This window comes from Naegleria gruberi (assembly GCF_000004985.1).
Source record: "Naegleria gruberi genomic scaffold NAEGRscaffold_13, whole genome shotgun sequence".
Classification (NCBI taxonomy): Eukaryota; Heterolobosea; class Eutetramitea; order Acrasida; family Naegleriidae; genus Naegleria; species Naegleria gruberi.
This window is the reverse complement of record NW_003163314.1, coordinates 186,750-212,790: the sequence shown is the minus strand read 5'-3', so window position 1 is coordinate 212,790 and position 26,041 is coordinate 186,750. Positions and strand designations below refer to the sequence as shown.

The 26,041-nt window shown below is 30.4% G+C and overlaps 14 protein-coding genes and 1 non-coding gene across 15 annotated transcripts; 6 read left to right on the top strand and 9 right to left on the bottom strand.

Annotated features, from left to right (window-relative positions):
- Nucleotides 1-149: 149 nt before the first annotated feature.
- Nucleotides 150-1,027, bottom strand: NAEGRDRAFT_32018 (uncharacterized protein; the record flags this gene model as incomplete). Its single annotated transcript, XM_002679416.1, has 2 exons — nt 150-688; nt 733-1,027. 2 exons carry the CDS (start codon nt 1,025-1,027, stop codon nt 150-152), a joined length of 834 nt encoding a protein of 277 aa, XP_002679462.1.
- A 433-nt stretch (nt 1,028-1,460) lies between these two features.
- On the top strand, nt 1,461-1,916 carry NAEGRDRAFT_31992 (uncharacterized protein; the record flags this gene model as incomplete). The annotated part of the gene is made up of 1 exon (XM_002679530.1): nt 1,461-1,916. The coding sequence occupies one exon, from the start codon at nt 1,461-1,463 to the stop codon at nt 1,914-1,916; it is 456 nt and encodes a 151-aa protein (XP_002679576.1).
- Nucleotides 1,917-1,932: 16 nt separating this feature from the next.
- NAEGRDRAFT_79017 (uncharacterized protein) lies at nt 1,933-4,603 on the bottom strand (the record flags this gene model as incomplete). Its single annotated transcript, XM_002679415.1, has 1 exon — nt 1,933-4,603. One exon carries the CDS (start codon nt 4,601-4,603, stop codon nt 1,991-1,993), a length of 2,613 nt encoding a protein of 870 aa, XP_002679461.1. The 3' UTR covers nt 1,933-1,990.
- Nucleotides 4,604-5,772: 1,169 nt separating this feature from the next.
- Nucleotides 5,773-6,672, bottom strand: NAEGRDRAFT_32025 (uncharacterized protein; the record flags this gene model as incomplete). Its single annotated transcript, XM_002679414.1, has 1 exon — nt 5,773-6,672. One exon carries the CDS (start codon nt 6,670-6,672, stop codon nt 5,773-5,775), a length of 900 nt encoding a protein of 299 aa, XP_002679460.1.
- Nucleotides 6,673-6,929: 257 nt separating this feature from the next.
- Nucleotides 6,930-7,493, bottom strand: AM29 (uncharacterized protein; the record flags this gene model as incomplete). Its single annotated transcript, XM_002679413.1, has 1 exon — nt 6,930-7,493. The coding sequence occupies one exon, from the start codon at nt 7,491-7,493 to the stop codon at nt 6,930-6,932; it is 564 nt and encodes a 187-aa protein (XP_002679459.1).
- Nucleotides 7,494-7,930: 437 nt separating this feature from the next.
- On the top strand, nt 7,931-9,021 carry NAEGRDRAFT_79016 (uncharacterized protein; the record flags this gene model as incomplete). The annotated part of the gene is made up of 1 exon (XM_002679529.1): nt 7,931-9,021. The coding sequence occupies one exon, from the start codon at nt 7,931-7,933 to the stop codon at nt 9,002-9,004; it is 1,074 nt and encodes a 357-aa protein (XP_002679575.1). The 3' UTR covers nt 9,005-9,021.
- A 195-nt stretch (nt 9,022-9,216) lies between these two features.
- NAEGRDRAFT_79015 (uncharacterized protein) lies at nt 9,217-10,048 on the top strand (the record flags this gene model as incomplete). Its single annotated transcript, XM_002679528.1, has 2 exons — nt 9,217-9,481; nt 9,529-10,048. 2 exons carry the CDS (start codon nt 9,217-9,219, stop codon nt 10,005-10,007), a joined length of 744 nt encoding a protein of 247 aa, XP_002679574.1. The 3' UTR covers nt 10,008-10,048.
- Nucleotides 10,049-10,101: 53 nt separating this feature from the next.
- NAEGRDRAFT_65210 (uncharacterized protein) lies at nt 10,102-10,880 on the bottom strand (the record flags this gene model as incomplete). Its single annotated transcript, XM_002679412.1, has 2 exons — nt 10,102-10,231; nt 10,417-10,880. The coding sequence occupies 2 exons, from the start codon at nt 10,878-10,880 to the stop codon at nt 10,102-10,104; spliced, it is 594 nt and encodes a 197-aa protein (XP_002679458.1).
- A 134-nt stretch (nt 10,881-11,014) lies between these two features.
- NAEGRDRAFT_47552 (uncharacterized protein) lies at nt 11,015-13,178 on the bottom strand (the record flags this gene model as incomplete). Its single annotated transcript, XM_002679411.1, has 2 exons — nt 11,015-11,919; nt 12,506-13,178. 2 exons carry the CDS (start codon nt 13,176-13,178, stop codon nt 11,015-11,017), a joined length of 1,578 nt encoding a protein of 525 aa, XP_002679457.1.
- A 409-nt stretch (nt 13,179-13,587) lies between these two features.
- On the bottom strand, nt 13,588-15,874 carry NAEGRDRAFT_79014 (serine/threonine protein kinase; the record flags this gene model as incomplete). The annotated part of the gene is made up of 1 exon (XM_002679410.1): nt 13,588-15,874. The coding sequence occupies one exon, from the start codon at nt 15,872-15,874 to the stop codon at nt 13,592-13,594; it is 2,283 nt and encodes a 760-aa protein (XP_002679456.1). The 3' UTR covers nt 13,588-13,591.
- A 659-nt stretch (nt 15,875-16,533) lies between these two features.
- On the top strand, nt 16,534-16,606 carry NAEGRDRAFT_t200. The gene has a single exon. It is a non-coding gene; the product is annotated as a tRNA-Ile (tRNA).
- A 28-nt stretch (nt 16,607-16,634) lies between these two features.
- On the bottom strand, nt 16,635-18,479 carry NAEGRDRAFT_65206 (uncharacterized protein; the record flags this gene model as incomplete). Its single annotated transcript, XM_002679409.1, has 2 exons — nt 16,635-18,009; nt 18,130-18,479. 2 exons carry the CDS (start codon nt 18,477-18,479, stop codon nt 16,635-16,637), a joined length of 1,725 nt encoding a protein of 574 aa, XP_002679455.1.
- Nucleotides 18,480-20,644: 2,165 nt separating this feature from the next.
- On the top strand, nt 20,645-21,322 carry NAEGRDRAFT_65205 (uncharacterized protein; the record flags this gene model as incomplete). The annotated part of the gene is made up of 1 exon (XM_002679527.1): nt 20,645-21,322. One exon carries the CDS (start codon nt 20,645-20,647, stop codon nt 21,320-21,322), a length of 678 nt encoding a protein of 225 aa, XP_002679573.1.
- A 143-nt stretch (nt 21,323-21,465) lies between these two features.
- NAEGRDRAFT_47549 (uncharacterized protein) lies at nt 21,466-24,435 on the top strand (the record flags this gene model as incomplete). The annotated part of the gene is made up of 2 exons (XM_002679526.1): nt 21,466-22,006; nt 22,523-24,435. 2 exons carry the CDS (start codon nt 21,466-21,468, stop codon nt 24,433-24,435), a joined length of 2,454 nt encoding a protein of 817 aa, XP_002679572.1.
- Nucleotides 24,436-24,441: 6 nt separating this feature from the next.
- Nucleotides 24,442-25,484, bottom strand: NAEGRDRAFT_55694 (26S proteasome subunit RPN9b; the record flags this gene model as incomplete). The annotated part of the gene is made up of 1 exon (XM_002679408.1): nt 24,442-25,484. One exon carries the CDS (start codon nt 25,482-25,484, stop codon nt 24,459-24,461), a length of 1,026 nt encoding a protein of 341 aa, XP_002679454.1. The 3' UTR covers nt 24,442-24,458.
- Nucleotides 25,485-26,041: the final 557 nt, after the last annotated feature.

Below are 26,041 nucleotides of genomic sequence, written 5' to 3'. Positions count from 1 at the left end.
GGATATCTGTTTAAACCACTGATAATAATATTAGAAAAATATTTAAAAGAAATTTAGATTGAAATTTAGATTTAGATTAAAATTTAGTAATTTAAAAATTAATTTCTCTGTTCTACTTTGTTTAGTAAAACAATATTTGTACACATTTCCTAATTACACAGTCTTTGATAAGCTTCCAAGTCACCAATTCTTGTTAGTAAATTCAAAATGACTTGTTTTAAATTAGTATCACTATCATAAAACTTTTGGAAAGTCTTGTCTCTCAAAGATGGTGGTAAACATTGACTGAGAGCATCTCTAGCTTTAGCATGTTCAGATAAACGTAAATAACATCTTATAATGTGTTTTAAAAGTCTGAAAGAAGGATTATCATTTACCATTGTTCCAAAAACTGAGCAAACAGCATAAAAACGATCAGGTGTGGCACAAATGTAATGTAATCCCTTGTCGAAAGTTAAAATCTTTTGTATTATAAATGTAGCCACTGTCTGTGAAAGTTCTGTTCCACTCTCCATAATACGTAAACATAATGGAATTATTTCTGTAGGAAGTAAAAAATTAATAACTTCATCCTCGTCTGATTTCACTAAAGCTCCAATAACACCTAATGATGTTAATCTTAAATATTCAAATGATTTACTCTTAGTAACGGTATTTAGGAAAGGATACATAAACAAAGGAATGTGGGCTGATGATGATGATGTTAAAATTATAATTTTCGGAAACACATACCATTGAGGAAATGTGGACGGGTTTCTGGATGAGAAGCAACACATTGAAGTAAAGCCAAAGCGTTACAAACTCTATTTGATGCTGCTGATGTCAAGTGTGGAGGATCAAGAAGATCATACACCGACACAATTTCCTGCAATAAAACAGACATTACCCCTGTAGAAAACCACAAAACTGTAGCTAAATTGGGGAAAGAATCTCTTCTTTTCGAAAGATCCATTAAAGCGCTTTCTCTTGTATTATGATTTAATAAATCCAATATCATTTGTAATAGTTCAGTCTCTGATGATCCCATTTGTGTTTGAGGAGGAAAGCCTCCCATTCCAAAAGAGTGCATTGATGATGGCAATTGTTGCATTTTTTTTAATTTTATTTTTTTTCTAAAAATACAAAAAGTGCTTTTAATTGTAAAGAGTATTTCTTTTCAAAGGATTCATTGCTATTATAACATATTGCTTATTAATAATAATTATCATTAATCGATATAGTTTTGATCAAATCGCCATACAAAATTAATTAAATTAAATTTCAAAATTTTTATTAAAAAATTAAATGAAAACTCAATTCTTGGACTGAAGGATCAAATATTGCTTATAAAATCCAAACGATTGGTTTTACCTTATTCTATCTGTTTTCTTTATTAGTTGATTTACAAAACAAAATTAAATCAATTAAAAATTAATTTTAAAAAAATATCAAAAAGCAGATGATAGTAAAATTCTATCGGAATGAATGATCATCAACAATTAAAGGAAAAAAGAGACTTGCCTGTCATTAAAAGTTCAAGTAATGTGGAAATATATGGATTTGTTGGTTGGATTGTAACATTTGTAATTCTGTTTTTATATCTTTCCTATGCATATATTCCCGATGAATGGCTTCATATTATTGGAGTGACGTATTACCCTGACAAATATTGGGCCATGGCTATTCCTTGTTTTTTATGTGTAGTGTGGATTACATTCTTCTTGTGGAATTACTTTTATTATCATTACAATTCCTATCCTTTAGATGATTTGAGATGCATAGAAGACAATAGAACCAAATATCTGAAACGAGAGAATATTGTACTGGGTTCGTGGGAAAACAAGAATCCCAAAAAAACTGATCCAGTTGTACCAATCGTAAGAGATTTACCATTAGAAATTGTTAACGAAATGCTATTTGATAAGGAAGAAGATTAAACTCAATTGTGTTTTTCTCAATGGTGTTTTGTACCATCGCGTGTTGTTTTTTTATGTTTATTGTGGGGGATAATCTATAGGAATGCTTCTTCTGAGAATATACCTCTAAAGATTACTCCAAAAGAGGCACGATCAATCAATCTTTGTTTCAAATCTCTGTTCAAGTGGTCACAGTTCTTAATCTTTAAATAGTGTAAAGAGGTGTTCTTTGTAAGGCTTTCAATTGTTGTCTCAGTTACTGGAATGCTGATAACACTGAGTTGCTTCAGTGTCTTGTTGTCTTCTCCAATAATTCTAACCATTTCTTCACTTCTTAGGGCATCAATACTAATGTAAATCAAACTTGTGTTAAACTTTAACAACTTGAGAGATTCATCAGTGATATTATTCATTTTGACTTTCAATTTTCTAATTTGCTTGTTAGCAAGGAGAGCTTTAGCTCCAATATCACTAATATTACACATTGTTAAACCAAGTTTGACCAGTGAAGATGGAAGATTATTATTCAAAAATAAGACACCAGCATCACCAATAGCTTCATTTTCATCAAGCTTCAAATGTCTTAAACATTTGTGGTTTCTGAGAGCGTCAGCCAGAGCATTGTCTCTACAATTAATCTTTGTTTGCTTGACCTTTAAAGCCTTCAAGTTGACACCTTGTCTAAGCATGAGAGCAAGGTATGAGTCATCAGCCTCTTGGAATCCATCTAATTCAAGGAAAGTGAGATTGGAAAGGCAGAATGCCTTACAAGTCTCAAAGTTAAGTGTACAATAGTCACTAAAGCCATCAATGACGAACTTTTGCAACCCTTTCAACATATGGAAGTTTGTGAATCCAGTTGTATTCATGTGGAAAGCATCAGAACCACCAATGATAAGTGTTTGGAGTTTGTCCATTCTCTCAGAGAAGAGTTGAATATCAGAGTTCTCAAGATTAATCTCAGAGAAGATCAATTCTCTAATGGAGGTACTGCTTGAGATAGACTCTGCAACTTTTTCTCTATTGGTGGCAATGAAACAATTGGTCAAGGAAAGCTTCTTTAGTGACTCATTGTATCTGAAGGCATTAATATTAACATTGTTATCAGAGAATTGGAAACCAAAGAGGGCAATCTTCTTTAAAGACTTGCTTTGTAACAACTCTTTCATATTCATTTCATAATAGCCAGAGGTACATTCCAAGTGGAGTTGTTGTAGGTGGGTGAGAGAAGCCAGTGCTTTCACACAACTATTGTATTCTACAACATGTTCACTTGAGAAAGAGTGTTTAAGAATTTGAAGCTTTGGGAAAGCTTTACAAGCCAATGAAATACAGGAAGCGTCTGTAGATGTTTCTAGTAAATTTAAATAAGTTAGATTAGGATAAGTGGCTGGAATATCGTTATTATCTGGGAAAGAGAGGAAATGTTTAAAGGAGTTTGTGGAAAAGTTGTGGTTCTTACTCAGATCAATAGTCTTGAGATGGGTTATTCTTGTGCAATCACCTTGCTTGGACAAACATTTCATCTCTTCACCTCTGAGGTTACAATCTGAAAACCTCAACGATACAAACTTTTTACTTCTAAACATTATCATATCAAGTTTGTCTGAAAGTTTGATCGTCTCTAGAGGACAATGTGAAAAGCTTGATTGAGGTGGAGACCGTATACTGTTGGAATTACCACTGTTAGTACTACCTTCAGAAAGTGCATCATTCAAATTGTGGTGGTTGTGAGTTGAATCTTGGCAATGTGTTGTATAGTCGATGCATGAAAACAGTAAGTGGATGCTCCTTGTTACATCTGTACTAAAATAGCCATAGATTAGTTTGGTCATTTGCCTTCTTAATTTGATAGTATGATCCATTTGGGAAATGTTGAATGGGTGAGGCAGTTCTCTAAACTCTACATATTGTAAGATTGGTAATTCAATATAACTCAATATAAGAAGTTTTATACAGTAAGGTAAAGGTCTAATATGATGTGTTAGAGTTGTCAGTTTTACCCTCTTGGCTGGTTGAACTTCTGTATTATGGGAATGGGATGATGATTGTTGAAAGGATTTTCTGTTTTGGGATGAGAGGGAAAGTCTAGAAGGTGTTGGAGAAACTCCAAAATTGGATGAGTTGTTTGTGTCTTTTCTTACAAGGTTATTAGTATTACTACTACCATTGTTGGTCGTAGTGGTATTTGTAGAGGGTATTACGGATACAGTCACTTGGTGGTGATAAGGAACAGTAGTTGGAGGCAAACGACTAATATTATTATTACTAGAGTACACTTGAGGGAAGGTTGAGGCAAGGATTTGTCTAATTGCATTTTGATAGAACAGACTTGGAGTGGTACTATTGGCAATGACAGATTGTAATTGACAAATAGCATTACTAAACAATTGTTGGGTTAGTTTGGGTGGGCTGAGTGGAGAAGAGGAGGCGGAAGCAGTACTTGAGCTTTGGCTTGAGAGACTCGACGACGTGGATATTGTTGGAGGAATCAAAAAGAGACCATTGGATGGATTTTTAGAGGAAATGGATGTGGGAGAATGTTCTCCAACAACAATACTCTCAAAAGAACTTGTACTACTACTATTGGTACCATTACTAACAACTGAAGTTGTTGCTGATGAAGGAACAACGGCAGAGGCTTGGGAATGACCACTTGAAGTACTAGTCAGAGAGTCTGAAGAAAAATGTTCAAAACTACGTTTCATGATGATGATGAATTAATATGTATATTGGGGTCAAATTGATATGTTCTAACGTTCTTCTCTTTAAATGCGCACCAACACTGCAACAAGACAAAATTCAAAAAGGAGGTGAGTACTTTGTCAAGACAGTTGGTTGCAAAAAATTGGTGAGGTTCGTTGGTATTTTTTTTAATTGCCCCTAAAAACTCATTGCATTACCACCTTCTTCAATAGTCTGCTGGTGGCACCAACTGGTGTGTCTTGCAAGAAAAAATAGCTTCGGTACCTACCAACATGAAAGCCGCAACTTGTTTTATTCAATTCGAATGTGGCTGGTACTTTGATCATCATCTTAGTACCAACCTAAACACTCATCTCTACTCGTCATTGATCTGGTTGAAATTTGGATATTTTGATCAAATGATTAATTAAAGAAAATTCTTACAAATAGTCAAGTTGTCAAATCAAACACTTGAAGATCTTTGTTATTGAGGTCAGTACATGTTATCAACGACATCATTACCCATCACCTTATGTACTACCTTCAAAGATTTTCATTTCAATATCCTTTATTCTCTAGCAGAATACAAAATTACTTTACAATTTTCTTACTTACTGAGAGTTCATGAAAATTTATTTGGTAGTGAGGTCAAGTCTTTATGTGGTCTCGTAAAGAACAATTAAGGCTGTAGCAAAGTTTGGTGAGGTGAGTGGGTCATCCTTACCGCATCGATGCGGAATGAATATTCGGCTTACAAAATTTAGGCGGAATTTTAAAATTGATTGCCTTCCTTATTAAAAATTAATTGAAAAAAATGCCATTCACTTATTTTCGCCATGTACTCAATGGACTTGGTGGCTTGTACAGTTCGGGCTCACCTACAGTGTACGGAAGTATGGTTCTTGGATTATCAGCTACCTTTGTTGGATTTGTAATTTTTGTTGGTGGCAGGAATGTTTATTATAAACTTTCATCAATGTTTTCCGAAGAAGAACAATTAATGAAGGAACGAGTAGAAATTGCAAAGATTGTTACTCCCTATAGATTTGCTCAGCCAAATATTCCAATTATGAATGCTCCTTTCCTTGAACAACAAGCTAAAAAGATGATTCAACTACAACAACAGCAACAAAAACCGTCCGAATAATTATTTACAAATTATTTAATTTTGTGATGAAAAGAATTGAAAAATTTATTTTCTTGTGGTTGTGATGGTATGAATTTTCCACAAAACTTGAACTTCATCAGAGTCGGATTCTAACTTTAAATCATTCATCAAGTCAGTTTTCAATTTCTCGAGGAGTTGCTTCTTCTTTTCTTCTCCATTCTTCTTTCCGAATGATTCAATAGAAGACCAAGTAGAAATGTAAGAAATATAGGCAGCAAGAGGCATTGATTTTCTATAATCTAAAACTAATCTCTTATGATTGGAAGGATAAGGCATATATTGCTCAATAGATCTATATTCATCATCGACATATTTTCTCTCCTTTGCCCAATATCCAGGTTTCCACATTTCTTCATTGTAGAAATTATTAAGAGTGTTAGTGGCAGTTTCACCATGTTCTCCCTCAAATGAATTCAAAGTGTAGGTCCAAGCAGCAAAAACACCATTTGGAGCCAACATTTTAGAAACATTATTGAAGAATGTTTCAAAATTAAACCAATGAAGACTTTGAGCAACAACAATTAAATCAAATTGATTTTCACAAGTAGTGGATTGATGGAATGATTCTAATTGATTTACACATTCTAACAAATTCACATCAGTTCCAACAATAAAATCAAACTTGCATCCTTGAATATTGGATTGAGATTCTTTTTGTTTTGCTTGTTTGATTTGATTTTCACTTGGATCAACTCCGACAAGTAATTTAGCATATTTGGCCAGAGAAAACGAGGCTTGTCCAGAACCACAGCCAACATCCAAGATATTTAACTTCTTTTGATCTTTTGAACAATTTAATGCAACAATTTGTTCAAATAATTCATCGGGATAGGTTGGTCTGTATTTGGCATACATTTCTGTATGACTTGATCCAGTAAATAATTTTGTAACATTTTCCTGTTGCGAATTGGTTGTCAATGACATGTTTCTTAGATTCTTATGATGGTGATGATTGAATAATTGTGATGTAAATCCTTTGTGAATTTGTTTTGTTATTTTTCTTTGCATTTTTCAATTTTGATTTTGCGATCAAATCAAAAATAGAGAAAATTTATCAAAATGCAAGGTCAGTACTATGAAGATAAATATAAGTAATTTGATAATGAAGAATTTGATTGAAAATAGGTCATCACCTCATTGATCTAAAGTAATACTTCCATAATTATTTACAGTCAATATATTTAAGGTTTCTTATTTGATTTACAATTAACATGACCACATGCCTTACAAGTTCTAACACTTTCATCACTATTATACTTTTCAATAACTGGAACTAATTGAACTCCCAAATCATAACAATAAAAAGAATCTTGATAAACAATTTCATCACATTTTTCACAGTACCATCTCAAATAATCTAAACTTCCTTGTGGTCTTTCTAATTCAATAACCATTCCAATTGTATCTTTAAAACGTTGAGGACTGTGTGGTACATTTCCAGGTAAAACAAACATTTCACCTTCCTTGATGTGAACATCTTTGTGTTCATTCTTGTCAACAATTTTTAATATCATGTCACCCTTCATTTGATAGAAAAATTCTTCTGTTTGATTAACGTGATAATCTGTTCTTTCATTTGGTCCTCCGACAATCATAATTTTTAATTGTCCCTTGTTAAATAACATTTTATTCGAAACTGGTGGTGTTAATTTACTTTGATTTTCAACAAGCCATTCGGCAAAATTAATTTTTGCTTCTCCTTCGATTGGAAATGATTGAAAACTGTCAGTTGATGATGATTGCATTTTTTTTTGTTTTGAAATTTGTTCAAATTTGGTCAATTATTAGTAGAATATTACAATCCTATCAAGTTGACTGTTTGAAATTAAGCTTACAATGAATGCAATTAAAATAAAAGATTGATTTTAATTTAGTTTTCTTATTTTTATTTCTAACTTTCAATTCCCATCACATATTTATGCTTTCGAATAGTAAATAATAAATTACACATTATGCAATAAATTCTCTAAGGCCAATGGGTGATGTGGATCAAATGTCAGCAATCATCCCAAACTAAACTTCTTAATCTTTCTTTGTATTTCAAATTCCACGCGCTCCATGAGACATGAATATTTTGCATATATTTTGTATGTTTCCTACACTTCATACTGAACTAAACTGAAGGTCAATCATAAAACTAAACTACAATACATTCTTTCAAAAGATATCACTCTTAAAAAAAATGTTTAGAAATCTCATTCTAACACTCTTTGTATTAGCATTGGTCATTTCAATGGCCTCAGCTGGTCGTCCAACTGCTTCCAACCAAAAAGCAACTGCTGGTCGTCGTCCTTCTTCTGCTGGTGCTTCTAGTTCCTCAAATTCTGGAAATGGTAATGGTAGTGCTAATGGAAGTTCAAGAAATGTTGTTCCAAGAGTAGCCAAGGAAGCTATTGGTCTTCCACCTCAACAAGAATCTGAATCAACTAAGAAACAAAGACCAAAAAGTGCATCAGCTAAAAGTGCTGGTGGTGGTAAATCAAATCAAAGAGGTTCAAGTCGTGCCAATAGTAATGAGGAGGATGATCAAGGATCTGCTCCTTCATCTACTTCAAGTTCTTCTAGTAGTAGTAGTAGTAGTTCTGGAAGTAGCAGTGGAAGTAGTTCAAGACAATCTGGAGGTAATGCTAATTCCAATGCAGGAAATCGTCCAAGTGAAATGATTCAACAACAAGGACCTCAAAAAATTGGTAGAAGTTCTTCTTCACCTTCCTCTTCTGCTAGTCAATCTGAACAAGGTGGATCAGCAACAGGTAGTGAATCATCGGCTCCAAATAATACCAAAGCTAAAAGACAAGCAGCAATTAAAATCAGAGGTGCAATGAGAATGGCTGTCAGAGCTGAACGTAGAGAAGGAAGAGGAACTGAGCCAGGAATTGTCCCATCTGCAACTTCAGATGCTTCAGAGCCAGGTAATGTTCTCAATTCTCCTCAAGAAGAAATTGGACTATTGAGAGACGAAAGAAGAAAGGTCAGATTAATTAAAAGATTCGATAGACAATTGAGAAGAAAGAAGGGTTCTAAGGAAGAAATTACTCCAAGTCAATTGAGAAGAGAAAAGCACAGATTGGCTCGTGAGGAAAATAGATTGAAAAGAGAAGAAGAAAGAGACGAAAGAGTTGGTGTTAAACCTGCAACAATGGAAACTATTAAGAGAAAGGCAAGAAGTGTTATTGGAAAGAGAAAGAATAAGGGAAAGAAAAATACTGTTAAACATAGAAAGGGAAATATTTATGTCACTATTCATTTGAAATAAACTTGTCATTGTAATATAAATGTTTGAGTAGATTGTTCATTAAATAACTGGAATTCCAAACATTCACCTAAAATCTTTACAATATATTTTAGAAGAACGACATGTTTCCACTTTGAATTCCTCTTCTATTGATGGACAATGTGAAAAAGTCAACCATCAATTACTGATTATTATAATTATTCGAATCAATTTCCCTTCACATTTAAAAAAAAATGTCGAACACTGAATATCTTATTCACAGCGACCAACTTGGTGATGAACCAACTGTCCGACCATCATCTGCCTCTGTTTTTCAACCACAACCTGTTTATTATTCAAATAATGCAGGAAATCATTCATCATTTAATTCACTTCCTCCTCCAAACCATTATCCTAATCCTCAACAAACTAATTCAACTCCTTTCAACCCAAGTGTTACAAATTTCAAGAATTGGAAACTTGCATGTGGTATTACTTCTATTATCATTACAGTAATGGGTATGTTTTTAACATGTTAATATTTATTGGAAATTAAACTAAATTAGGTGGATTGTTGTCTGTTCATCACTTTATTGCCATGATTGTTTGGTATGCTAAACAAGTACCATTATTTGGTACATCTAATTTATTCTTAATTCCAATGGATATTTGTATTCTCTTAATTGGAGTTTGTGGAATTATTGGAGTTTTTAAACAAAACGAAACTGCTGCTAAATTTCATGCATTTGGAGTTACATTTGGATCAATTTTTGTCTTTTTCACATTCTTTATCTTTTCCTTACCAAGTTTCTTTGCAGGTTCTGCTTCCTCTCAATTATATTACGATGGAATTATTTCACTTTTATTTTACATGATCGATATTCCAGTTGGAATTATTGGATCAATTGTTGGGCATATGTATTTGAAAGTTCTTCAGTTAGTTCAAGTGAAGAAACAACAATTGGATGCTGTTCAATATCCATCTGCATCTAATGTTGGTATTTCTGGTACTACTTCTGCTCATGTCACTCCAAATGGTTTCTAAATTTGTAAAATTAAATATTAAAATAATTAAATTTTTTTATTATTTGTTGTTCTTTTTTAGAAATATTTTACAATGCAATATAGTTAAATGGATTTTAAATTAAACCAGTGATTTTAGCTGATGCTTCACGTCTAATTGAAGCAATCAAATATAAAATTGAGGCCATAACAAGTGGAACTCCACAAATTGCAGTCTGAACACAAAAGAAACAATAGACAGAGGCACTAATTTCCACAACAATACAAATTTTCCAACATTTAAAATCATCACATAATATATTCAAATAATAATATTTTGTGATAATAATTAAATAATTAAATAATTAAATAATATAACAATAACAATTAAATAACAATTAAATATTATAGTAAATAATAGAACCAAATAACAATTAAATATTAGAACATACATTGCACAGAAAACACATTGAACAGGATTATAATTAAAAGCCGATAAAATCATACAAATAATCTTTGGCCAACCTTTTGGAGCTAAAACAGAATCAACACTCTTATCTGTTTTTGTAAATTCACTAATAAAGTGCCAAATATATAAAAATATAGAAAGAACAACACAATAAATTCCTGGCACAGTTGCCCAAGGTAAACTTGTTGTACGATCTTGAGCCATTGCAATAGCAACAATTCCAAATATGAATAATATATAAATATCACCATTGACCATATTACGAGCATACGGAGCAAATTGTAAACCTTTAGAAAGTGCCTTGTTAACACTTTCTGGTGGTTTGTATTTTGTGACTTTCTTATTGGCTGATGATGATTTGTTGTCTGCTCCTCCTGTTGGAGTACCTTTGACTTCAATGGTTTCTTCCTTTACCTTTGTTTGTGTTGGTGGTGGTTGTGTTGACATTTTTTTTGAGTGATGATTGATGATTTGGTCAACCCATCTAATAAATCAGGACTTATTTCTAGTTGAGAAGAGGTGTTCATGTTGTTCTATTGCTGTGAAAATATGAATATCTGCCGGCTAATGTTGAAGAGCAATTATTTATTGCTCTCTAATAATTTCTTATGTTTCGAATAGAACGATTGAACGTGATAAATTAACCCTGGAAGGTGGGTATCAAATCTTGATGGTGAATACCATTCGCTCACTCCTCTGTGAAGTGAATTGAAACAAAGCATCATTCCAATAGTACTGTTAAAGTAATATTCTGTTCGATCCTCCTTAATACGAGGAAAACATTTTGTTTTTGAGAATTTTCTTTGCTTTAGCATTGTAATATAAAATTCCAAAGCAGATCCAAAAAGAGCCAATTCATCCTTTGCTTTGATATATCTGGAAAAGTTGTCATTGATCCAATCAAATCCAGTGAAACTGGACATACTATCAAATCCTGCATATTCAAAGTAAAATTGTGCTTCTTGAATTCTGATTGCTTCCTGAAGATTTCCTGTCAAATTGTCATTGGAATCAAAGAACCCAAGAATGATGACACTCATTTCTCTACTTGCACTTTCATACTGCCTACTCAATCTACAGAATATTGGAATTCTTTCTCCTCTTTTATCTAAAAGAGTAAACCCAAACCATGTCTTTTCTCCACAAATATTAATACAATTGAATTTCTCAGTCAACTCTTCAAAATAATTCCAATCTAATTCATCCCTTGATATGAATCTTAAATCCTTTCTCAATTCTTCAAATCCCTGCAAAAAGGAATGTTTTTCCATTGAGCCTACAACTAAATCGACCCAATCAAACAATAATGAATAAATTTTGGAATGAATAACCTCTTCCGAATCGTCATCATAGATCACTTCAGGTGAAAGTAACTTTTCCATTCTCTTCCTCGTTTCTAAATAATATTTTGAAGAGAAGATTTCTGCATTCGGATCAAGTTCGGAATCTTTCTGTGCCAACAATTGAGCTAAAATTCCTAGATACCCTAGAAATTGAATAGATATCATCAAATGAACAATAGCAAAATACTTCCATCAATAATTCTGTTGGAAGGCTTTGAAAAGTTGGTGCAACATCTTGTTGTGGTTCCATTTTTTAAAGTAGTTCATAGTTTTGAGAATCTTTAATGAACTTGTCTTTGATTTACTTCATTTGTATTCATTGTTTACTTGATAATTTATAATATTATATAATAAAGATATTCGTAAAGCATTTGCTTATTTTTTTAGCCTTGAGCTTTTTCATTAAAACAGTCTTTATCTTAATTCAAGAATTGAGTTAATCCTTACGAAATGCTCTGAATATATTTGACAAATGATAGTAGTGGTACATTGAATCCTATTTCAACACATGTCTCTTTGCTGATTAATGCTTTTTGGTTTTTAGGGTTTTAGAAATTAATAAATCATTCCAATCAGTCTCAATTTCAGTCTCAGAAAAAGGTTTGAAAATCTCCTCAATAAAATCAAAGAACCAACTGCTCAGATCATCAAAGTTCCAATTCTTAATTTCTTTCTTCATGCCAAGCTGTTCACAAATACGTAGAACTTGTTTAAAGTCAATTTCATTACCTTCAATTGGTGAAATAAAGTCGTCATCATCCTCATCGTCATCATTAGCAAAAACATTCAAAACACAAGTGAATGAAGTAGACTGTTCCTCTTCATCTTCATATTTACAATCATATGTAAAGTAAATATAATAAGGTGCATGATAATTGAAATAATAACCATTTACATCTTGAAATTCCACTAAAGTATATGTCAACGGTTCACACGAACGGAATGAATCATAATATCTACCTGATCCACTCAATAAATAGGTTGTTCCTTTCCACTCACTGTTTTCTGAAAATGAAATATTTTCACATGTTGTAATTGGATCATATTCATAACTTGGTGGATATTCTTCCTTCTGCAATTCAAGATGAATATAGGAGAGAGTTGCCTTCTTTTGGCCGTAGAATGCTCTTCCCTTTGCTAGACAATATTCTTTAAGAGTCTCTGTGTCATATTTATCAACTGCAATAGCAGGGGCCAAGAATTTTGTAATCCTCTTCCAAATAAAAGTATTCATTTCGTTATACCAAATTGCACAAACAGTGTCAGGTCTCTTAGTAAGAATATCAATAGGATGAAGGAATGCAAATATTCTAGTAATAACATTTGTTGGTAGTAAGGTAAAACGTTCACCACCAATTAATTTAGACAATCGATGAGAAAATCCATCAACTGGACGAACCATTCTATATTCTCTAGTCTTTACAATTTCCTCCAATAACGAATTAAGAAATAAACCATATGATGCTGAAAAATCATCCTTTTTAAATAAATTAAATTGTTCCGAACAATATTTAACTGCCTGATGAATACATTCTCTCTGTTGGGATGATAATGTTCTTTCACTTGTTGATTCCGATGATGGTGATAAATTATTCTTCTTTGATTTCTTTGAATCAATCACTTCAATAGATTCATCACTATCATTACCATCATCATCTTGTTCATCATCTTGTTCATCATCGTCATCATCACTTGAAATTATTTCCACCACTTCATTTTCAGGTCTTTCCTTTCTTTTCATTTTTTTTAAATTTATTAAAAATCTTAATATTCATTAAAAAATTGAGAATTGTTAAATTAATATTGAATATTATTTTAATCCTTATTCTTCTTTTGATTTTCAATTTCCAATTCCTTTTCTAATTTTTTAACAATGATTGAAAAATCAGGTCTATGATCTGGATCATCATCCCAACAATCAGTCATTAAATTTTGAATAGTTTTTGGAATGTGATCTTCAGTAAATCTTGTACTTGTTGTATCTGGTCTTAAACCTTCATTTACAACTCTTGAACTTAGCTCATAAAAATTCATTCCTGGATATAATTGACTTCTTGTAAACATTTCCCAAAGTACAATACCAAATGAATAGACATCTGCCTTTTCTGTATACATACTTCTTTTTAAAACTTCAGGTGCACATGTTTCAGCTGTTCCACAAACTGTCATTTGTTGTTGAGAATCAATCATTCTTGACATTCCAAAATCTCCAACTTTAACACTCCAATTTTTATCAACAAGTAAATTGGCACTCTTAAAATCTCTATGAATAATTGGAGTTTCACATGTATGAAGATAGTACATTCCACGTGCAGCATCCAATGCCATTGAAATTGTTTTTCTGAGTGAAATTTTAATCTTCTTATCTTTGAGAATGTGTTGTAAATTTCCTCTCTCACAATATTCAGTTACCATATATAAATGTGGCATTTGAATACAAACTCCCATAAATTGAACAACATTTGGATGTCTTAATTTAGACATTAGTTTAGATTCCTTAATAAAATCTTGAACTATTTCATCACTTTCAATATGATTGACAAGGAAACGTTTGACAGCAACTGTTGCTCCTAACCATCTTCCTCTATAAACTTCAGAGAATGAACCACTTCCAATTTGTTCATCAAGCGATAATTCTTCAGTTCTAATTGTACTCTTCAATTGTTCCTTTTCAAAGAGTTTTGGTGTAAATGTATAGGTAGATGCAACTGTTGTACTATCTTCCATATATTCAATTTCTTGATCTTGAAGTAATTGTTGATTGAGTTGAGAAGGTGATTTAAATCTTCTCTTTCTAATACAATAAATTGCAATACCAATCAATAAAATCATAACACAACATCCCATTACAATTAAGAGTGGGAGAGCAATTTGGAGGAATAGAGTAACATACTCATTGGTTGGTTTTGGAATGGTGGAACACAACTTTTTTTCACACATTAAAGTTTGTTCAATAATTTTCAAATTGTTGGATGAGAGCCATGATGGAAGTGCAATAACACCACTCAAACTTCCCTCTGAAGTTGATTGTTGTCTCTTGAAATACATTCTGAGTGCATTCTTAACTGATGAACTAGTTGTCATGATCATATCAGTTGTCGTAGCAGTACTGGTTGTTTCTAAAGTAGTAGTAGTAGTAGTAGTAACTGGAGTGGAGCTCTGTAAATACTTGTATGAATTTGTAAAGAATTGAAGTAATGCAACACCATCTTCACTCAATGATTGATATTGTCTAAAACACCAAAATATACATGTAATGAGTGGATAGTGATTTTCATTAGATTTTGAAATTGACAATGATTGTGAATAAATATCACTTGATTTAAAAGTAGAAGAAGCAAATTTAGAAATAGTATTCTTTGCATTATCCAAAGATGGTACAATTGACTTTCCATTAATAATTAAATTAATGAGAATGACATTACTTTTTTGTTCACTTGTTAAACTTGAATAAACATTTAAACTTGTATATCCAAATGAACCTTTCATATTTTTCAAGTATTCTAACATGTCCTTATTTGTTGGAATGAGTAAATTTGAATTGGTTGTTAATGAAGTTAAATTGAGATTTCTAATTTTGGAAGTTGGATTTGAAAGTAGAAAATTAAACTTTTGATTAAAATCTGATGAAAGTGTTGCCAAATAATTTAACAAATTTAAACTTGTTCCACTTGTTGAAGATCTTGAAAGTACAGAAATTAATTGATTTGATGGTAAAATTATGTTTGGATTTTCATTTACAATTCTAGAATCATCCCAATATTTAATATTTCCCAAATAAATATCAATAATACTTTCCAAAGATAGAGATAATTGAGAAATTTTGTTATTTTCAAAATTACCATTCATAGCAAACACCAAAACTCCAAACATACTATCAATACACATTGTATTATTATATGATTTCTCTTTAAAAACTGAATCTTCTTGAATACTTTTCAATTGATTGAATGGAAATGTTTTAACACTATTAAAATCAACATGAACTAGATCATTTTGATGTTGTTCTTCAATGAGTAACATTCTACGAATTCCACTTATGGAATCTTCCTCTGTGTAATCTAATGAATTTGAATGTGAAATATCAAGTGTATACATTGATTTAATATTTAATTGAGCCATTGATGAAAATGTTGATCCAGATGATTGAAGTGTTACTTTACAATGAACTAAAAGATGATTTAATAATAACATTTGTGTGAATATTATGAATATGATGAATATTTTTGTTACACTGAATAGATGTGTTATTATATTCTTCTTATAATGATGATGGTGAGGAATTATTTTCATTTTGTTGAATGTTGGTGAATGTTGGTGTAATAATATTTAATTGAAATGTTTGAATAAATATTTGATGATGGTAAAATATTTATGTAATGGAAAGATATTTTCTAATAGAAATGTTTGAATGTTTGTTTTTAATAATAGGGTATTAATATTGTAGTGTTATTTGTGTGGTTAATTTTTTGATGTGTGTTTTGATTGATGATGGGTGGTAATGACCATTAACATTATTTTATTGTGCTCAATATCCGAATCAAATTTCTACCCCGACCATCTTCAAAATCCTTACTCTTCTAATGTAGATAGGTTCATAATATATTTTTCTAGTTGCCCAAAATTTTACAATCATTACAGATTTGAAACATGTTAACCACATCCTGAACATCCTTAAACAGTTTAATTAGATAGAGAAATACCTTGAAAATATGGATTTATGAATACACAAAGAACACAAAGCAAGTGAATATGAAGCTGGCGTAGCTCAGTCGGTAGAGCGTTGGTCTAATAAGCCATTGGTCGCCGGTTCGATCCCGTCCGTCAGCAGATAATTTTCCTTACAGAAACCATATTTTTATTTTTTCTGGTTGACCAAAATATTATTGAAATTTCCTCTAAAAAGTAAAATCATTAAGAAACCAACAATTAATAATACCAAATCCATCCATAAAATAATACTAGATGCCTTTTCTCTTAATTGACTTTGTAAAATATTAATTACAAATAAAAAGACAACACTCCACACAGTTCCAAATACGCTTGAAATTACTAAACTAGTTGCTGGATGAATAGGATAAGTTGAATAAACTACCATTTGAGAGATTAAAGGCAAACTTGGAATTGCAGAACATCCAATAATGATAAATGAAAGGTAAATAAATATTAATGTGAAATCTGACTTTTCCCATTGCATGATAATTGCAAACATTCCAAATCCAATGACAGACATGAAACTACTAATGCATGTTATCAATTTAAACTTTTTTGTCTTGTCAAATAATATACTTAATGCGAAACAACCAATTAATACAAAAACCAAGTTGACCATGCTAAAATTGGCGCCATCAAATGTGGAATAACCTTTTGGAGTTATGATTTGATCTAAAATTTGAAGAGTTTGTAATACAGAAGTGAGACAGGATGATGCAACGGTTAACATGATGAAATGTGGAGAGGTCACTAACTTTTTCATTCCTTCAATAAATGTTTGTTTTGGATAAATATCTTTCTTATTGGATTCTTCTTGTATTTCTTCTTCATTATTAGAATGTGTTGGTGAATTACCATTCTCAATATCATTGTTAATATTTGATTCTTCTTGCATTTCATTTGTTTCATTTGTTTCGTTTGATTTCTCTTCAATTTCTAAATTTTCTTGATTCATTTCTTCTTCACTTTCCTTCTTCTTCATAATTACTGGAGGTGTTGGTGGTTTATCCTTAACAAACAATACAATTAACACTAAACAAATAGATGCAATCACCGATTGACCAATTAAATAAATTAACATTCCCATTTCAGATCCATCCATTTCAGATTTACCCATTGTAATCAAAGTAGGTCCAATAGCAAATGAAACTCCACCTCCAATAACACCCATCAATAAAGTTGAAACCAAAACAAGAGTTCTCTCTCGATCTCCAAACCAATTCACACTCAACAAACTTGAAACACTACTCACAAAATGTTGAGCAAAGGCAATTAAAAACTGTCCAATGAATGCAATCCATAAATTAGTTTCATTTCCCTTTCCATAACCTAAACAACGAATCCACATTCCAATGCATGTCAAAATTCCAAATATTAATACACATGATCTTAAACCATATTTCTTCATGACAAAACTAACTGTCCATGATGAAGGAAGGGATACAATGAGAAATATCATACCCATCATGTTGATTTTCCAATTCTCATTTGGAACATTATAATATTTCATCATTATTGTTCTATTTTTTTGTAATAAATATTATTATTAAATAATATACAATGAAAATGAATGCATTTCATTTATAAATGTAATTGAATGGCATTAGAATTCAAAAGAATTGATAATATTCTCAACTTACCCAACTGATGAAAATGTTGATTGAGCCAAAACTGAACTAAACATTGAAAGAGTAAATATCATCAGCATGACCCATCTCATCTTATATAATTTTGGTTGCTGTTCATTATTCTGTACTTGTTTACCTTTAAAACCATTAAGAATCCAATCTTTCCATCCAATCTTTGCTTGCTTTCTATCATCATTATCAATCATTTCATTATCATCACTATTTTCATTGTCAATTATTGTTGACGAAGTGAGTATGATATCTGATGAAGATGATACTGGTAGAGATGGCATGGATTGCATTCTCTCCTCTTCTTCTTCCTCTTCAAGGAATGAGTAACTGTTGAGTTGTTGTTGTTGCATTTTGTATTTTTGGTTTAAGATAATAATACTTGTTGCATGTTTTTAATTATGTTGGAAGAGAATCGTCGTAGGACATGTCCGACTTTGACTTGTAGTTTCCAAAGGATTCAATTTGAGGTGCGAAGTCTTTGGAATTGAACCATTGTTGAATGATAAAGGATGATAAGATGCAATTTGTTTTTCAATTATTTCAATGATTTAAATACTTATTCTGATTATTGCAAAGTATTTAATTTTTAACTTTAATTTTTCATTAAAATAAATAAAATACACAACATGATGAATAGTCAATTAGTTACTGAAACATCCTCCGAAAGGAAATCCTCATCATCAAATAATCATCATCATTGGTATTTTGATATTTGTATGATAATATTACAATTTCTTCCCGATCGAAGTATTGTTCAAAATTGTCGATTAATTTCCAAAGGCTTTTATAAAGCAGTTTCTTTACATGCATTGAAAATTGATTTTCTAAAAACTTGGGGTAAAAGTGATTTATTATTTAAAGATCAACATTTAAATATTAGTTTATTAGATGTGCATAATTATGAAAAACCAATTAGAAGAAGAGGATGTAAATTATTGGTTAAATGTCAGAGTTTTAAATTTATTACATGTTTGAATTTGAATGGACAGAAAATTGGAAATAGAGGAGCAATTATTATTGTAAAGAGTGAATTGATGAGTTATTTGCAAGTATTAAAATTGGGATGGAATTATTTACAATCAGAGTTTGTGGAACAATTAGGAAAGAGTGAATACATGTCTAATTTGCAAGAGTTAACAATTTCACATAATTATATTGGAAATATTTCTTATTTAGATAGTCAATATTTAACAAAATTAAGATATTTAGATGCTTCTTTAAATACTATTAAAATAGGAATAGAACAAGTATTGAACTCGAAATATTGTAAACTTGATACTCTATATCTTAAACGTAACTTTATTTGGAGTAATGGTTTTGATTCAATGGTTAATTCCACACACTTTTCAAATATTACTGATTTGGATATGTGTGAAAATGTCATTAGTGATTTGACCAAGCCAATGTCCAATACAAATATTCGAAATTTGAAACAATTAAAACTGAGTGGAAATGGATTGAAAGGTAATGGGTTAGATTGCATTCTCAATTGTCCATACCTCAAAAATTTAGAATATTTGGAACTTTATTGTTGCTATTATTCAGAGAGTGAAGCAATATCATTTGCCAAGCAATTCAAGAAGAAACATCCCACCACAGATTTACGAATGCATTACATTGATTTTTATTTTAGAAACCATTCGAATCAATAACAGTGTTTGTGGTTCCTTCCATTTATGGGACTAATTATTACTATAGATTCTCATTATATCGTGCAATTAATATGTTATTAATTTGGTCCATAGCACAGCATCCATCTCTACACAATTAGAAAGAACTCTCTTGTCAAAGTTATTAACATTATGACTATTAGTATACCCTTTTCAACAACATGGTTTCTAAACATTTTGAAATAATACAACACGTTTACTTCAAATGAATGAACTAACAATGAAATACAAAGTATAAATTATTATTTCAATATAACTTTTAAGAACATCATATGAAATATTTACAAAAACTTCTCTTCACCAATCATTTAAAGCAAACTCCAAATAATTCCCAATCCAATATTAATGGTAATTTACAAATGAATGCCAAAACATCAACATCATAAAATCTATTTCAGTATTCATATTAAACGAGTTGATATTAGATTAATTCATCTAGTTTTAGAAGAATTCTCACATGACATTGACACAACAGCCAAAAGTCCACCACTAAAAACCCCAATCCGAATTTTCCTTTTTACTAAATTGACAAGTTTGTATTTCGTTTAATTTTACTTGAAAAGCAACGGTGCTTGAATTCCTCTACAAAATATACAAAATTTAAGGCTAATGTGAAGAATTTAAATATTTTAAATGGAAATGAATGGAAAATGTTCGATCGCTTTGGAGGAGAACGTTCTTATTTGAATAATTGAATACATCAACTGTTTCATATTCTCAAGCCTTCATATTTTCAGTCTATAATGTTCATCATCTCATTTAAACGTTTCGAATACATTAAAAAAAGAATCAACACTCTCAACACTTTCTAATAACTTCTACCACCACTATCCTTTTTCTAAGAAATGACCATGGTTAACAATTATTATTACTATCAAAACAATTCAATTAGTTCAAAGAATCAACAACATTATTCCACAATCATCACATCTTCACCAACATTCATGTCAACCACAAATAAGAAAGAAAAATCAACATGTACTATGAATGTTTCATCCTCACCTAACATGTCTACTACTAATTCATCTATTAAACAGTCTAATTTAATGAACAATTTAAGCTCTTCACCAACATGTAAAGGTATTCGAAAGCAAACTAAAATGTCCACAACCACAAGTTCAATTAGTGTAAATTCGAATAACACAACATCACCACAATATGTGTTCGCTTCCAATAATAATTTGAATCAACAAGATGAAGTACGAAACTATGCACAAACTTTCCTTTTTAGAAGAAGAGGAAGAATACAAAAGATTCCATACGAATCAATGAAACAAAACACATTCGAATTCACTTTAAAGAAACAGCAGAAAATGAATTCAACATCTAGTCAACCAACAGATGAAAGATCAACACATTCGAATAGTTATTCGAATTCAAGTTCAAATCAAAGTTTAAACAGTCAATCAAGTCAATCAGAAAGAATTACAATTAAAGTTTGTGAAATGCCAACAAATTTACAAACAACAAATCAAAAAGCTCCAAAAAGAACTTCATTACCACTTTCAGATTTATTTAATTAAAATGTAATGTAAACTAATATTACATTACAAAATAAATTCAATTTTGATCTACTTCCTAAAAAACAATCAATTAAAAAAAAATAATTTTAAATTTTCCAAAAAATGTCAACTGTCATCTATTAAAAAATTCTTTAAAAAAAAATATGACCAGTGATGTCTACGGAAGTGGTATCGTCTTACGAGCACCAACAACTTGGGATGAATGTGAAGAAATTAATCAAAAATATTATAAATTATCTCTTCAAAAAGCAGCTAAAAAAACATCAGTCTCCGATCAATCAGATGATGATCCATTAAAATTAGTACAAACATATCCCGAGAAGGAAGTACAAAAATATAATATTACAGCCTCTTTATCTCAAAATGGAAATGTTGATATTGAATCTGATAAATTTAATCCTCATTTATTTTTAGCTACAAAACATCATCCAATCAAATATCAAGAATTTAATCGCGCCAAAAAGAATTTACAAACTACAATGGAAGATTTGAATATGAAAATGATTTTACTCAGTGAACGGAATATTCATAAATTTGCAGAAGCAAAAAATATTGTTGATCTGTTGTGTTCTAATAAGGATGCTAAATTTAGAGATGGAAGTGTTGAGAGATTGGATCAAGCCTTGGAAAATTCAATTCAAGATGCTGAAAAATTATTTGATCCTTTAATTCAGAGAAAAGAGGGTATGTTTCATTTTATATATATTTTTGATTAATAATATTTATTGTTTTTAAATATTTTTAAATATTTTTAAATACTTTTAAATACTTTACAATAATATTTAATATTAACAAAAATAGAATGTGAGGAAATGATTCAAGTATTAACATTATTTAAAAAAACTAAATTTGTATTATATTTACCAAGTTATATTAAAGAAAATATTAAAAAAGAAGAATATAAGAAAATTGTTCATGATTTTTCACGTTACAAATATTTTAAACAAAAATTTGGACATTTTCAATTATTCGAAAGTGTTTTTACAACAATAGAACAAGATATTGCACAATTAATTGAAACTTTATTGAAAAAATTAAGTTTTTCAAATTCAGATGTTGAAAATATGTTAAATCATTTTACAAAATCTATAAATACTACTAAAAATGGAAATATTAAATTATTAACAGAAAATCAAGAACGTATAATTGGATATTTAAATAATTTAGATTGTAAAATTGATCCTGGTTGGCATTATTTAGAAAAAATGCATCAATTTATTAAAGATTTATTACAAAAATGTTTAAATAATTATGAAAAAAATACAAAAGATATTTCAGAATTAATTGAACAAGAAGAATTATTTAATCATGAAGATACTAATTATAGTAATACTTCCTTTTTTAGACAATTATTAGAAAAGAAAACTGTTGAATTAGTTTCAGATTTAACAAATGTTTTACTAAAAACAATTCCAGATTTTTGGCAACTTTCACAAAATATTATAATTGGAAAATATAAAAAAAAGAAAAATAAGAAGAAGAATTTAGATTCAAATTTGGAAATTCAAATTTCAAATTTAATGAAAGATTTAACAGTTAAATATTCAGATATTGTAAATACTGCTATTGAAACTATTGATAATAATACTGCACATCAAAAATCTCTTTGTCAATGTATTTGTGAAATTATTAAATGTAATGAACAATTGGAAAAATTAAAAATACCAAAAAAGTTTATTTCCAATTTTGGTGAATATACAAATTTAATGACAAGATATATTGTAAATGAAATTTGGAATAGAACTATTATGGAAATTTCAAGATTTCATAAATTAGAAAATTGGAAAACAATTTCTGAAACTTTAACCATCACTGAATTACCTTTAAAATTTCAAGAATTTGTCATTAAAACTTTGAGTTTACTTCGACCATTCATGTCAAAGGGTTCAATTCATAATAGTGAATTAGTTTCAGAAGTTGAAAAATATTTATTAGAATGTATTCAAGTATTTGCTGATTGTTTCCATGAATTATCATTTAGACAATTATCATCCAATAATAATTCAATAATGAATAGTGCTAATTCTAATAATAGTGGAAAATATAGATTTTCACTTTATAATTTTAATAAGATTGAAGAGAAGGATAGTCGTCTCTTATTAACTCTCTCCAATTGTTCACACACTAAGAATGTAATTGTATTTAATATATTGTCTGCATTTGTGGCTGGTTTTAAAAGTCATTCTAATGATCAGACTACACTTCAAGATGGAAAGAATGATCTACTTGATGATGATCAAAATACATTCATTGATGATGATGAGGATGAATATTCGGATAAATCAGATAATGAAGAATCAAATAATATGAAAACTGTCGCAACTGGTGCACAGAAAGCAATTGCTCAAATGGAATTGAGTTTTCACATGACAAGCAAACATTTACAAAATCAAACTAATGATTTTATGAAAACAGAATCAGTTCAACATGTTTATGTTGTCTATGATACATTAATTGATTTATTGATTAATGATTTTGTTAAAAGGAAATCTCTAACATTTTACAAACGTATTGAGAAGGGTCTATTATTAAGTGGATATGATTGGAAATCATCACCTGCACCTTCATCTATTAGATCTTATATTTTAGATTTATTATTGGAATTATCAATGGTTCATTCAAAGACTGAAAAGATGACTAGTGTTACTTTTAATAATGTTAATTTATCAACTAATGGAAACGCACAGAATAATAACTTTACCAATCAAAATTTGAGTGTTAATCGTGCATTCACAAGTAGGATATTCTCCTTATTGACTGAGAGACTTGGTGAAACTTTCCTTCATTTTTCCAAGACTATTGAAGATGTTTGTGAAAATGCTGCTTTCCAATTAGATATTGATATTTCATTTATTAGAAGAGCTTTACAAAGTTTTGAAACATCTAGAACTAAATCAATTTATCAAAAGATTAACAAGCACTTGACAAAGTTATCAAACTTTTCATCCTCAAGTGAACAATATCAAATTCTTAAGAATACTCTTATTGCCTCAGCTGCAGAGAAATCATTCACCCAATTGGATTGCTTTGATATTCATGTTGAGACTTCATTCAATTTGTTATCAATTTCAAGCTCTTTCAGAATGATGGAATCAGGTCACACAATTGAGTAATAAATTAATTATATGTTTACAATTTATTTGACAATTTCTTCAGAACCGTGCTTTTCCAAGAAAGACAAGGTTTCATCAACCTTACCTAACCAAACGCTCAATTTGTTACTCAAGACTGAAATTTGCTCTCTATCAAGAACTCTTGGTTGAGCCCAACTGACGTGAATAGAATTCTTAACACCATCAATAACACCACGAATCAAATTATAAGCCAAAGCCTTCAAGAGAAGTGGTTCAACTTCATCCAATGACTTTCCAGTAATTGCTGAAACTTCTTCGAAGGAAATATTTCTATCATCGGCTGGCTTACTGAAAACTAATTCCATCAAGCACATCAATTGAACCTTTTCATACAAGAAATCTCTCTTTTCGTTCAATGCAGGTCTAGATTCAATTTCACTAGCGAAATGAACCAATAATTGTTCATATCCTCTAATGTCACCCTTGTTGAAGGCCATCAAGAACTTGTAGAGCCATTCAGCCTTGGAACCATTTAATGATTCAACAACTGGATGTTGTAAAAATTCTCCAAAGTTGTAAATTGAATCACCGAGAAGTGAAGCAATACCCAAATCAAAAGCAATAGATTGTTGTTCAATGAAAGGTATTTCTTCAATTGGTGTATATGCAAGATAGAGAAGTTCATTCTTATAGAATTCATTTGGATCATCAATATGCTTCAAATAATTAGAATATGTCTTATAGTAAGCAGCATTTACAACATTATCAACAAATCCTAAAGTAGAGATAGTTTCCTTAGCTTCACCCAACAATCTTTTACAAGCAGTAAGATCAGATTCCTTCAACTTCCACATTGCCATTTCAATTTTTAAAATACAAGAAGCCTCTCTATCTTGCTTGGAGAGAGCATTAAAAACTTTTTCAACAAAAGGATAACCTTCAGAGCTGTTGAGAGGAAGTCTCTTTGATATTTCTACAACTATTTTTCCTAATTTTAAGTGATTAATCTTTAATTCGAATGATGAAATAAAGTTTGTATAAAAATCTAACAAGTCAGATCCGGAAAGATCACTCTTAACTAATTGCATTAATTTCTCAGAAATATTGTGCCACATCCTAATTTAATTTCCGTACAAGGTTATTATTAATCATGTTATTCTAATTAAACATTTTCATCTAATTTACATACTTATTTTCATGGTCAAGTCTAATATCCTCGATCAAGGAGGCTACAGAAGCATGATTTGATGCAAATTGCTTCAGGTAAGATGTATGACTCATTTTTTTGATTGTGTTTTAAATTCTAAAAATATTTCTTCTTTCCTGCTTGTATTAATATTTCATACAACAACAAGCCTTATGATGTATGTGGAAACATTGATGCATACAAGCTATTTGCTAAGGAGTTTTGGAAGCAAGAATAATTGATTTGTTAAGCAATTAGTGTTGACCACCTTTAAAATTTCATCCAAATATAATAACATGAGAGCATGAAATGCTAAGGAATGCGCCAAAGGAAAATTTCTCAATCAAAATAAAAAACTTCAAAACGATGGTGTGATTGTAGCCTCCTATATACACCATCATCAAGTTCCTAGTCTCGGAAGCCAACCAATCTTCAATAATATCATTTCTTCTTGATCTC